Source organism: Lacerta agilis, chromosome 12 (genome assembly GCF_009819535.1).
Source record: "Lacerta agilis isolate rLacAgi1 chromosome 12, rLacAgi1.pri, whole genome shotgun sequence".
NCBI lineage: Eukaryota > Metazoa > Chordata > Lepidosauria > Squamata > Lacertidae > Lacerta > Lacerta agilis.
In genome coordinates, this window is record NC_046323.1 from 24,324,547 (window position 1) to 24,338,390 (window position 13,844).

The window sequence follows — 13,844 nt, forward strand, 5'->3', positions numbered from 1 at the left end:
AATAAAAAAGACACCTAATATTTATAGTGCAACCCTATGCATGTTCACTCAGAATTAAGGCCTGTTGAGGTCCATGAGACTTACTTGCAGTGTGTTGTGTTCAAATTTATCTCTAAATCAAAGTCATTTAGTGGTATACAGTACAGCTGTACCTTGGAAGTCGACCGGAATCCATTCCGGAAGTCCATTCGACTTCTAAAATATTCAAAACCCAAAGCTTCTGATTGGCTGCAGAAAGCTCCTGCAGACAATCGGAAGCCCCGGATGCCCCGCCGGACATTTGGCTTCCAAAAATAGTTCGCAAACCAGAACAGTCACTTCCGGGTTCGCAACGTCTGGGAGCCAAAACGTTTCGGAACTAAGCTGTTCGACTTCCAAGGTACGGCTGCACTTATTCTACTAGCAAAATGTTTTGCTACAATGGAATGTTGTTGGGCAAGAGAATGTATTAGCACGATGGGTTGTGTAACGTGTTCCCACTAGTGCAACATTTGTGTTGCATTCCTCTATTGCCAAACATTAAAACTCATCCCTCTGCTAGCCCAATAGCCCTTGTGCTAGCAGACAAGAACACTGGATACAGCCTAGTATTTATAGTATTGTGGCGTTAGTGTTGAGCTGGGTAGGTGAGTGAAGTCACATCTTTGACTATGTGGGGTGAACACTATGTGGTACAGCTGAGGTCACCATGAGCACCACGGCACTCCTTGACATGTGCCCGGTACCCACCAAAGTCTTTTGCTCCTCCCATTTTTAGATATACCGTACTTTTCCGGGTATAAGACTATGGTGTTTGTTTTTTTTAACTCTAAAATAATGTTTAAAATCTGGGCTCGTCTTATGCACCGATATCCCCCCATTTTCTTAAATCAGAGTCCCCCAAAATAGGGGACGTCTTATAGTCGGAAAAAATATGGTATTTCAAAATAAGATGTATCTATTTATCACTTTTTGTGGTAAGGAGACTGCCTGTTTAAAATCTGGGCCTAGGTATTTTGTCTTTTAATGGGAGTGTTCTGAGGATTGCCAGTTTTTCTTGTGTAAAACAGGTAGTTTGTAGTGCTCATGACAACTTTAGATATCTTATTTTGCCCCAGGACCCAGGCAGGTTGGTTACCTATGCAGCAGAGTGTAATACTTGGATTAAAAAACCCCAGCATTTATTTGTCACCTGGTCTGAACATACTCCCCTCTTACTAGTTCAGGGGAGGATTTCTACACCAGCTTCCTCCTTTTAATATATTCTTAGCCTTTAAAAGTTTGTGGTTGCTGAGAAAGAGAGAGAATTTTATTTAGCATTTTATGGTCACTGGATTTATAAAAGTTGACTGAACAGTAAATCAACTGGATTAATCTTTTTATATAAACAACTTGGAGAAATATGTGGTCCGTGGACCAAAGTGTTCTCCTAGCAGAAACACAAAAGCTCCAGCTAATGTCAAGGAGCTGAACTATACATTGACCTCCCAATTATTGTTCGCTATAATTTAAACACGTGCTTAATTAGCAAAGGCTTTAGGTGCAGCTATTATTAAGCCTTAGAGATTGGCAATTATGTAGTTTTTTTCAATAACTCATCCCTTTCCCTGCTTTCAAGGTCTAGTTAGGTTGTTTAAATTCTTTGCTTAAAACACACACACAATTAAATGGCTGTTCCCCATGATTGCAGAAAGAACCCTGAAAATAAGATGTTGGTTTAGTTTAGCATGGAAAGTCTTCGTATCTGCTGCTTTTGAAACTTTTGTATTGGTGAACTGCTGGCGCATGATGCTGAGCATCTGGGGTTAACAAAATCTGGGTTCCTGGCAAAACCGCATGTCATGCCAGTGTTTTTCCCTAACATGGAGATGCGCTGATGGGGTCAGCTGCACCTATTGAATGTCTGCCTGCAAATTTGGCCAGCACATCAGTGGGTGGAAGGCAATCTACAATACAAATCATTTCATTAAACTAAGATTACTTTCAGCCTCTTCATGTCTGAGAGCTGAAACAAATGTTGTTGTCATTATTTAGGACTGAAAATGTTTACTCTTGCTCTGGAAATGCCATGAGTTTAACAGGTCTAGCAGCCAAGCATAGGAAGTCTATAGTCCATTTGTATACAAACCATGCATGAGAAAGATATAGAGGACAGCAGAACATTTCCAGTAGGAACCCAGCTTCTGAACAATTTTTCTGCGACCGTGTCAAAAGCAATAAATCACGCAAGGCCCATGAAGTTAAATCTTCATTCAAGGAAACTAACCACAGAGCTCAGGCTTATTGGTCTCAACAACTCTTCCTAGGAGGTCTTGCCCTGATGATGTGGTTGCGAGGACTGAAAGTCCCCATCTTCCCACCCCTCTCCAGGGTTTCCCCCACGCAGTCTCAAACTGTGTGGGCCCCCAGTCTCTGCTCCCACCCTTCCTCATCCATAAGTCACACTGGTGTCAGAATTGTGGCTCTGCACATTGTCTCACCACATCAGCAACTCCGTGCACAAGCTCCCTGACGCAGCCTCCTCTTGATACTGTTCTGGGTCTAATCTTGTCAAGCTTTCCCTCCAGAGCCTGAGCTGGCCAAATCTTTTCCTTTTCTCTGATTCTGAAAAGACAACCTTGCTCAGCCCTTTCAAACCCGCCCACAACTTGGTTACCTCATCTCTGACATCAATCACACTCCGTATGATACATTTCTGAACCATCCTTAATTTCCTGTGTACCGGAAACACTCTCCCAGAGTGATTTCTATCATCTTTGCTGTCTAAAGTATCAGGCTTCCTGGCCGCATTCGATCGCAAATTGATCTTTGCAATTTACCCTGGACAGTGAACACGACTGTTCAGCTACTTTCCATTTTTATAAAGCTGGAGAACATCCGAGGCAAAACAAAAATGTCATAAAATTAACTCTGCAGGAGACGTTGTTCTCCTGCGGGGCCAGCAGAGTTAACAAACTTGCTTCTGCCACCATCAAATCTCAAGTAGCCAAATGGGAAGACTAGCACACAGTTTTCTTTCATGGAACAACAGCATACTCTGTGATGCTACTTTTTTGGGAATGCTCCTTAGGGAAGTGCAACAACAATGCAACATGTGGATTGCATGGCCCACCCAAAATCGCTGCTCTTTCAGTGTCTGTGTGGTCATTTGCTGTTAACTATTACTGGCATGCAGAACATCAGTATTTCCATAGCCCCCACTTCTGGGGTTATTTTCTTCTACATTGCATGCATTGCCTTCAACACCCCTAATGCCAGAGGTTGTGGAAGGAGGAGGAGGCAAAGGAGGAGGAGGAACAAACTTTAATAAGCAATGTTAGTTAGAGCAGTTCAGCAACAAATTAATGTCAGGCTTGACTTATTTGTGCCAATAAAGATTTTGGAAAGAAAACACACTCGTTTGGTTTTCCACAAATGAAAAGTGATACATACTTTTTCATGAAAGGAATAAGTCACCCCCAAGGGGCTCAGCAATGGGCCCATGAGAGATTTCGAAACAATGGCTTTGAAAGAGGCAGCTTTCTTTATGTTTGCCATATTTAAAGGTTATGAGGCATCTGTCAGCTAGCAGTTTCAAATAACAGCTGTGCCTTATGAAAGATCTCCCTCTCACGCACGGTCTTCCCACCTTTGGAACTGTTTGTAGAAATGCTGGGATAGCTCAGTCGGTAGAGCAGGAGACTCTGGATTGCAGGGTCGTGGGTTCGAGCCCCACGTTGGGCTGGAGATTCCTGCATCGCAGGAGGGTTGGACTAGATGACCCTCGTTGTCCCTTCCAACTCCACAATTCTATGATACCCCAATTACAGCACAAGTAACAAATTCAAATTAACAAGAAACCACAGGACCCAGGTGACCTGTTCATTCAATTTTGTATCATGCTGCTGTGACTCTCACCACCCTCTTCTCCTGATTTGTATCTCCTCCACACACTGCGCTAATAGATGATTATGGGAAAGCACGGGGGACGCGCATTTCACATAAGAAAGCTAAGCACATGCTATTTTGGAGAGAAATAAAAAAAAAAACTTGTGAAACTGAAGCAAGAACCAAGGGGCTGACTGTGAATCGCAGTGTGGATAATTGGGCTGGAAAGTGCTCCTAAGAATAACTGCTACTCACACTCCCATCCATCAGCCCATTTACTGGCCAGCAGGATAATGCTGCTTATACGCATCTTGAACAGCAGGACTGAGTCCGCTGAAAAGTTTTCTGTGCAAGTCCCACAGAAATGGACACGAGCTCCTGAAAAACTACAGTCCTTGGGAAGGGATGTATCCCAGTGGATTACTACTTTGGCTCAAATGAATGTAAGGTAAAGGTAAAAGATAGGGGACCCTTGGACGATTAAGTCCAGTCAAAGGTGACTATGGGGTGTGGCGCTTATCTCGCTTTCAGGCCAAGGGGGCCAGTGTTTGTCCACAGACAGCTTTCTGGGTCATGTGGCCAGCATGACTTGACTGCTTCTCGCACAACAGAACACCATGATGAGTGGAAGAGCGCATGGAAACGCCGTTTACCTTCCTGCCACAGTGGTACCTATTTATCTACTTGCACTGGCGTGCTTTCAAACTGCTAGGTTGGAAGAAGCTGGGACAGAGCAACAGGAGCTCACCCCGTCGTGGGGATTCAAACTGCCGACCCTCCAATCGGCAAGCCCAAGAGGCTCATTGGTTTAGACCACAGTGCCACCCGCTTCACAGTGAATGTACCAGTGAAAACACAGAGTTTTAAGTGAGCAATTGTTTAACCTGTTTTATTGCTGCTGCTGCTGCTGCTTTAGATGCCTTTATTGGCTTTGATCAGGCATAGACAAACTCAGCCCTCCAGATGTTTTGGGACTACAACTCCCATCATCCCTGACCACTGTTCCTGTTAGCTAGGGATGATGGGAGTTGTAGTCCCAAAACATCTGGAGGGCTGAGTTTGCCTGGCTTTGATGATATACTTTATTGCTTTATAGGGAACAGGGAGCCCTGTATCTAGCAAGAATCCTAAGAAATCTCCCCCCCTCCCAGTTTTGAAAACAGTGTTAAACTTTGTGCAGTTTTGAAGGTTCGGCCCACCATCTTGATTCAAAATGGCATCTGACATAGCCAAAATGCGCTTCCTGACCTCTGGAACCAGTGTGCAAAATTTGGTTGCAATATATTAAGATCCGCTCAATGCATGACAAACCAACAACTTTTCAAAATATATAGGGATTATTGTAAAGGTAAAGGTAAAGGGACCCCTGACTGTTACCTTTTGTTTATTTTCTCTCTGGTGTTTGTACCTTTGAAGAGTGGAGAAGAAGAAGAAGAAGAAGAAGAAGAAGAAGAAGAAGAAGAAGAAGAAGAAGATATAATATGGCCTCTTTAGCAAAGGTTGGAAATTGATGTTATGTGGTTCTGTGATGATTAGAATGCTGGTTTTTTACTACGCAAGACTGTCCAACTAGCTCAGTATTACAGTGGTGCCCCGCTAGACGAATGCCTCGCTAGACGAAAAATGTAGAACGAATTATTTTCGTCTAGCGGGGCACCACTGTATCTACTTTGGTAGTGGATCTCTAGAATCTCAGGCAGAGGTGATTCCCATCATTTATCTTTTAACTGGAAATGCCAGGGATGGGACCAGGAACCTCCTGTATGCACATGTGCTCTGCCATTGAGCTATTGTCCCTTCTAAAAATGGCAGGCTGGCTTGCAATCTCAATTTATGTTGGGACATTCACAAGTGTGTGTGTGTGTGTGTGTGTTTTAGTGGCATTGCATTGCCCTGTCATTTTCACACTCTGAAAATTAATTCTCAGGCCTTCTTAGGCGATGCATTATTAGACTTTGTATGTATATAGTCCAAAATAATATAAATAAATACTTATGTGTAATATGTATTATTTCATCTTACATGCCTATATTTTGGGTGTCTATGCACACAGGAGAATGTATTGCCTAAGAATGAATTTTCAGACACAACATGGAGTCTTAAAATGATCAGAAAACGCAATGCTACTATTTCAATGAGTTCATTTTTATGGGAGAGAATTAATACAGCTCATCATATTGACGAATAGCAGCAACAACAACTTTCATGCTACTTTTTGTTAATGCTATTTTTCACTTTTGAAAGAAGCCTCCAGGCATTGTTCAACTTAGCTGAGCAGCTATATTAAGCTTGTGTACAAAAACAAAAGAAAGGATCCCATCAGTATTGGGCTATTAATATTAATAATTCATCTCAGAAGCATATTGACGAAACAAAATGAAGAAAAACCCCATAATTATCCCTCAGCATCTCGAAAAAGTTATAATTAGAGAGATGCCAGAACATCTTGGATTTTTAAAAAAGGCATTCGAATAGAAAGGAAATGTGTGCTTGGAATGAATAATTCGGTATGGGACGGGTGAGCCTCTCTTTGCCAACTCCACAATTAAGTTGACTTTTTTTGAATGTTTCAAACATTAAAAAAAGAACCTTGGTGCTGTTGTTTTTTAAGGGTTGAAGTTGAACACTTGAACAGTCCAGGTCTTTCCCACTTGTTCCAATCTCCCATTCCCTGAGGAAAATCCCATCACCTCATAGGAAGGTTTGCTTGCTCAAATGGCACCAATCTGAGGGAGGCACAGCCCCTTTTGAGCTCGCCTGGACTCATAAACATTTGCAGCGAGAGACCATGAGCTTGCCAGCAGCACAGTCTCCAGCAGCTATGACTGACCGTTCTGTGTGCAGCCCAGAAACGCCACAGCCATCACCACTTCAAATAATTGCCTCATGTCTATCTGAATTTTGGATTATCGGAAACAATGGGGATAGCTTCCTACTGTTCCCAATGATAACCAATTGCCAAGTCATTTCATCTCTGTGGAAGTCAAAAGTGGAAGCCCCATGTGCTGTGGCTGTTTTTTCAGTTGTATAGTGTCAGACAGCAGGTGATATAATGACAGAGAAGAGGGTGGGGAATGTGTGGCCCTACTGGACTCCAACAACATCGGGGACGGGGGGCAGGCAAGGATTCTCAACACTAGGGACATAACATTTGACTTGGGTTAGGGAGATCCAGATTCATAGCTCCACACAAAGTGCACTGGGCAATCTTGGGCCAGTCACAATCTCACAAGAAAAAGATTACACTAGAATCTCCTCCGTACTCTTTCAATAGCTGTAGAAAGTATTTTATGTGGGGAGAGAATGCAAACATTTGGCTCCCCACAGGGAGTCTGAAATGGTACAGTCCAGTAACAAATATATCACGAGGGGTTTCTCATCATCTGTTTCAGCTCTAGATTCCAGGGTGCAGCAGCTAGACTGGTGACTGGGAGTGGCCGCCAAGAACACATAACACCGGTCTTGAAAGACCTACATTGGTCCCCAGTACATTTCCGAGCACAATTGAAAGTGTTGGTGCTGACCTTTAAAGCCCTAAATGGCCTCAGCCCAGTATACCTGAAGGAGCATCTCCAGCCCCATCGTTCTGCCTGGACATTGAGGTCCAGCTCCGAGGGCCTTCTGCAGTTCCCTCACTGTAAGATGTGAGGTACAGGGAACCAGGCAGAGGGCCTTCTCAGTAGTGGTGCCCACCCTGTGAAACACACCCCCATCAGATGTCAAAGAAATAAACAACTATCTGACATTGAGAATACATCTGAAGGCAGCCCTGTTTAGGGAAGTTTTTAATGTCTGATGTTTTTAATGTATTTTTAATATTATGTTGGAAGCCGCCAGAGTGGCTGGGGAAACCCAGCCAGATGGGCGGGGAATGAAATTATTATTATTATTATTATTATTATTATTATTATTATTATTATTATTATTAGTTTCTGTGCCAACTCTACTATCTCTTGATGTCAAGATATGCATTAACAGGCACAGATATCAACCTAGGTGCATCTTCTTAACCCCTGGATACCTGTTGAGAAGATGGCAGGCTCCAGGACAATGTGTAACTCTTGCACACATTTCATAGCACACTGCCTATAACAGGTCATCCCATTGGCTGACCTCACCCAATATTGTCCGCTCTAACAAGAAGCAGCTCTCCAGAGTCTCTGGTGGGGATCTCTCCCTATCATCTGCTACCATTCCTGTTTGTTGAAATTGAGGGTGCCAAAGACTGAACTCTTTGAAAGCAGATGCCCTAGGACTGAGTTGTGATCACATCCCAAGCCACAAGAACAAGCCAAGCATATCTGCTAGCGTAAAATGAGAAGTCCTGGTCTAATCAATGATCAAAATCCACATGTGTCAGGGTTACATGTAATGTTGCACTTTGTACGCACTGTATGGTATTGATGTCATATGTAATATCTAATATTGATGACAACATTCATTAACATCATTTGTCTTTTGTCCGTTAATTTCTGTGGTTCTACCCACTGGCGGAGGAAAGGGAGTGCAGGGGGAGCACACCACCCCCGGCAGCACGATCCCGGTGGGGTGTCATCGCGGCTTGCCCCCGCCCGCGCTGGGCGCCACACCCCCGCAGTCAGAGCATCACACCCCCAGGATGTGCACCATGCCCCTGCAGGCGACATGCCCACGCCCCTGGGGTGTGCACCAGCCCCACCCCGCCTGCTCTCTGGGCCCCCCCCCAGTGCTGGAGCATGAAGCTCTGCTACTAGTTTCTACTTTGAGTATAATTTAGTTGCTTATTTCTTTCAAAATTGCTGGTGTTCTCGTCTTTCCAGTTTTGCAAACAAATAAATCTTGTGCAACAATAATATAATTGTGTCCATAATAATTCTCATGGGTGTAGATTTCACCAGAATTAGAAAACCTCAGTCATGAGTAACACGTTTGAGTCTTAGTAGATAGAAAAATGAATCACCCAGGATTTGCTCAGAGTGAATTCTTGCTAGAGCTGTGCCAGATTCCTCTTTAGGAGGAGAAATGACTAACACAGTCATTGCACAGCTTTATTGAAGCATAATCTCTATTTTTCATGCTAGCACTAATTTTGGTATTCCCCTGGAAAACTGGAGGAGTTTGGACTTGGAAAATATGGTAGAAATGCATTTGATAGGCTTTTGATATGTAAAAAAGTTTGGCATATTTTTAAAAAAGGTGGAAGTGGTAGTGAAAATGAATAAGTAGTACTTTTGCATTTAATATTTTAAGTAACTGGGTCTGTATGCTTTAAATTGTAATTCGCCTTCAGATATTTTCGCAGTAAGTGACAAAAAATTGATGATGATAATAATATAAAAAAAATAGTCTGAGCATGGATTGCAGCTATTGAGTTATTAATGTGACTCAGGAAGAATCCCAAAGACTGAGCTCTTGTAGCTAAAGGCCATGGCTTTGAAATGAAATGTCAGTGTCATCATCTCAGAAGACTATAAGAAGACGCTCAGAATTGGCTCAGGGTACCAGATGGTGGGCAGGTCTTCTATATAGCTCAGATTCTTGAGTGAAATATACGTCCAAATGTTCGCAGGTAGTTCATGGCAAATATGAGGAACCACATCCGTTCTCTGGTAACTTGTACTAGAAGCATTACGGTGGGTAGCCGTGTTGGTCTGCCATAGTCAAAAACAAAAGGACATTCTATAAAAGATCTCAAAGTAGCTGTCTTAATACAAAGAAATTTCAGAATTGCAACTAATCACCCACTTAAAACCATGGAGAAACCTGGTCTGAAACAAAGACATTGGATTCTTATCTCATTATACAATGACAAAGCTATCTTTAGCCATCTCCACCCCTTGCCTTTCCCTGCAAGACTAATTGCAGCCGTTTAAGAGTTGTCAACAGGTTTTCCACACCTATCAGCTGATCACCCATTCCCACCATCCTTCTGAGTAATACCCCTCCCCACTCCCTCACTATATTTAAGGGTCTGGTGACTTCCGTTTCAGTGTATCTGAAGAAGTGTGCATGCACACGAAAGCTCATACCAAGAACAAACTTAGTTGGTCTCTAAGGTGCTACTGGAATGAATTTTTTTTTGTTTTGTACTAGAGCAGGAGTTCTTAAAATGTGGGCCATAGATGACCAATGGCTTGTGAAACTTCAGGTGGTCTGTGGTGTGTACGTAAAATTAAAATTGAAAACCATGCATCATCTAGCACAGCACATTCCGATTGCTACAACAACAGACAGAAAAACCTTTATGTGGCCCACCAAGACCCTCAGCAATTGTCAAGGGGTTGGTGGGGGGGGGGGAAATGTCTTTCAGAATAAACAAACTAACTTATATAAAGAAGTTCAGGTTTGAATTAGGCTTCTCTTTCATAAATGTTTCAAGGGCTCCCTTTGTAGTTATAGTATAGATGTGGTGTCTCCTCCCCCCCCATGGCACCTTGGGAACTTTTAGAAAAGTTCTAAAATGTGAATTTCCTTGCACATTTTAGCAGAGCAGCATGTGGGTTTCTCTGCCTGTCATCATCTCCCAGTGCAGATGGTGTGGGGGATAAAATGTGAACTGGCTTTATGATTACATTTAAAGACCCTCTTTAGCGGCCACCTACAAGTTATCATATCTTTCAGAGAGTGTCATGTACAACAAAATTACTTCTTCACTATGGGGGGGGTGTTGTTAGGAACCTTAAAAACAACCACAACAACCAAACACCGCTCACTCTGAAGTTATCATTTTGTACAAGCACATCTCTGTCAGTCTAATTCACCCCACCTGAAATGACTAACCAGGAAAAAAAGAGTTTGGGGTTGCAGTGGACAGCTCAATGGAAATGGTTCTAGAGACCAGAGGTGCAGGAAGTGGGCACCCTCTGACACTGACACAGTCAGGAAGTTGCAGTGACGCCACTATCAGGAAGCCATTTCTGCTGCCTGCTGGCCTCTTCTGACATAACTGACTTGTGGAATTTACTGCCACAAGAAATGCTAATAATCACTAGCTTAAAGGTAAAGGGACCCCTGACCATTAGGTCCAATCACGGACGACTCTGCGGTTGTGGCACTCATCTCACTTTATTGGCCAAGGGAGCCAGTGTACAGCTTCCGGGTCATGTGGCCAGCATGACTAAGCCGCTTCTGGTGAAGCAGAGCAGCACACACAAACGCCATTTACCTTCCCGCCGGAGTGGTACCTATTTATCTACTTGCACTTTGACATGTTTTCGAACTGCTAGGTTGGCAGGAGCAGGGACCGAGCAACGGGAGCTAACCCCGTCGTGGGGATTCGAACCGCCAACCTTCTGATCGGCAAGCCCTAGGGCTAGGCTCTGTGGTTTAATCCACAGTGCCACCCTAGCTTAGAAACTGTTAAAGCGGGTTTATACATGTTCAGAGATGGTACATAGGAGCCATAAGAGGGGACTAAGGTGCCAACTTGAATAAAATATTTATTGGGGGGCAGGTAGACCCTGCCCCCGATCATTTGCACATGCGCAGTCCATTTGCCTCTGTAGGCATCATTCTCCGCCCCCCAAACCTGGCACCAGAGCAGCAGTGAGCAGGAGAGGGAGAAGAGCTGGGGAGCCTGTGAGCGAGTGCTGGGAGGCAGCCATTCCTCCGAGGTGGAACAGAGGTTTTTACAGATACTATTCCCCCCAAATATAATGCAGACTGCTCTTCTCACAGAGCAGTAAGGTTTTGCTCCATTTTCTTCCCATAGGAGTCTAAATCTGGATCTCATCTCACTTGGCTTGGTGATCAGCTGGAATCATTGGAATACCTAACATCACCCTCAACCAATTGTTTCCAAAATTCCTGCTTATCATTTCTTTTTTGCTAATGAAAAACCAAAAGGAGAGACACCATAATAATCTTATCACCAGTTTCGTTTCCCATCTTAGCTACAGCGCTACGTAACAGGATTTGATTTCCAATTTTTCATTTTTACTTTTTTAAAAAAGGCTTGGAAGAGTTCTTGGATCTGAGGACTCCCCACAGGAACTTGGCCTCACAGGTGTAGGCTATGAAAATAAATTCTAATTTCAATTCTGCACCATAACTAAGAAAGCTTCTCTGGAAAGACTTGTTCCCGTAGGTTATGCATCCTTGAGTGAATTCTGCTTGATATGATAAAGACTCTCCATCCATCATTCATCATCCATCATCCAAATAAAGAAGGATGAGGTCTTATTTGTGCTAACGCACCATCAATTCACCGGCATTCAATCAAGATTAACATTTGACTCAACTCTATCTATCAACATTTTTTAAATGTAGCAAAAAGGGTGTTTGTGTTCAAATCAAGAAAATCAACACAATGTTCCCCCATTGTCAGAGAAACGGTTGGGGGGAAATTGGCCCAGAGCTTCATCAATTTATAGCAGTTAATAGAGAGGGACTCTATAAGGTTTTATGTAAGGGCAGGGAATTTAAAATGGTTCGCTATTAAACTAAAAACAGAGTCCAAAATGAATGCCAAGTGTACTGAAAAGCAGGATCATTGTTAGGGGGTAGACCTTCTAGGACTTTTGTGGTGGTGAGCCCCAATGCTCCTGTCTCTTTCCCCCACTTTTCAATGCTGTGCTTATAGGGTGGCTGGATGCACTGGAAAGCACACTGTAGTGACAAACCCTACAAGTGCCCCTATTTTCCAGGGATGTAGAGAAGTTGTCCCGGTTTCTGATTTGATCCTGGAATGTCCCGCTTTTCCTTAAGACGTCCCTATTTTCATTGGAGAAATGTTGGAGGGTATGGTCAGTTACGTGACCCCCGAGCCAAGGAGTTATGTAACTACAGAAACTTTAGAAAAAGACATCTGAACGCAGTCCTATATATGGAAGCTTTTAAAAATGTTTAATGTTTTATCATTTTTATAGATTTAGAAGCCATCCAGAGTGGCTGGGGCAACTCAGTCAGATGGGTGGAATAATAATAATAATAATAATAATAATAATAATAATAATACTTTCATTATTTATACCCACGTATTATTATTATTATTTAGTAGTAGTAGTAGTAGTAGTAATAGTAGTAGTATGGAATAGAACATTATTTTCAGCAGAGAAATGTTGGAGGGTATGTAATGAAACCCCAGCCATCTGAAGACATCTAGTACTTAAAAATCAGCATATGCAAATTTTATGCAAAGTTGTGTCATGGGCCTGGGCCTTTTAAGTACCTAGCAATGCTTCTGCTGAAAAGATACAGTTCACAAACATAGAAGCCTGCTCTTCAGAGCTCAGACTCTCCCTTCTCAACCTCAACTCTCTCTTTCTCTCTCTCTCTCTGTCCTCCTATTAGCTCTCAGCTCAGCTCCTCTTCCTCCAGCAACACTCTTTCTCCCAAAGCAAAGCAAGCAACATGGTGCAGTCAGCTGCTGTGTCCTAGAACATTAGGAACCTAGAAAGCTGCCTTATATTGAGTCTGACTTTGGTTCATCTGAAGCAGTATTGTCTACACTGATTGGTTGTGCCTTTCCAGGGTTTCTAGCGGGGGTTAATAACTCATTTCTCCTAAAGACCAAATTTTAAATTCCAAGTCACCTTGGCAAGGTGTTTCAGGCCTATGTATACATAGAGTTGGAAGGGACCTTGAGGATCATCTAGTCCAATCCCCTGCAATGCAGGAATACGTAGCTGTCCCTTATGGGGATCAAACCTGTGACATTGGCATTATCAGCACCATGCTCTAAAACCAACTGAGCTATCCAGGGTAAACACCAACAGCACAACCCTATACATATCTGCTCAGAAAGAAGCCCCGTTGATTTCAACGAGGCTTGCTTCAAGGCAAACGGGTACAGAATTGCAGCCTAACTTGGTTTTCAGAACCATAAACTGCATCTTACCTGGCAGGTCATTGTGAACTTGTGACTCACCAGCAGTATTTCACCGGATGGCGATGGGAGAATCAAGTTTCAGAAAATAACTTAGAAGGTACTATTGATTTGTGTTTGTACAAACATAGCTAAAAGGCAAATTGATCCAGAGCATTTTTAGCAGGATGGTCATGCAGATCTTGTTACCCCA

At 43.0% G+C, this 13,844-nt stretch overlaps 1 protein-coding gene across 1 annotated transcript in view; it reads left to right on the forward strand.

Moving 5' to 3' along the window:
* The first annotated feature begins 9,410 nt into the window (after positions 1 to 9,410).
* Positions 9,411 to 13,844, forward strand: part of LOC117055970 (metastasis-associated in colon cancer protein 1-like) — a 19,078-nt gene continuing 14,644 nt past the window's right edge. The window contains exon 1 of the mRNA XM_033165940.1: positions 9,411 to 9,434. Within this exon, the coding sequence (XP_033021831.1) occupies positions 9,411 to 9,434 (24 nt within the window). The remainder of the gene's footprint in view (positions 9,435 to 13,844) is intronic.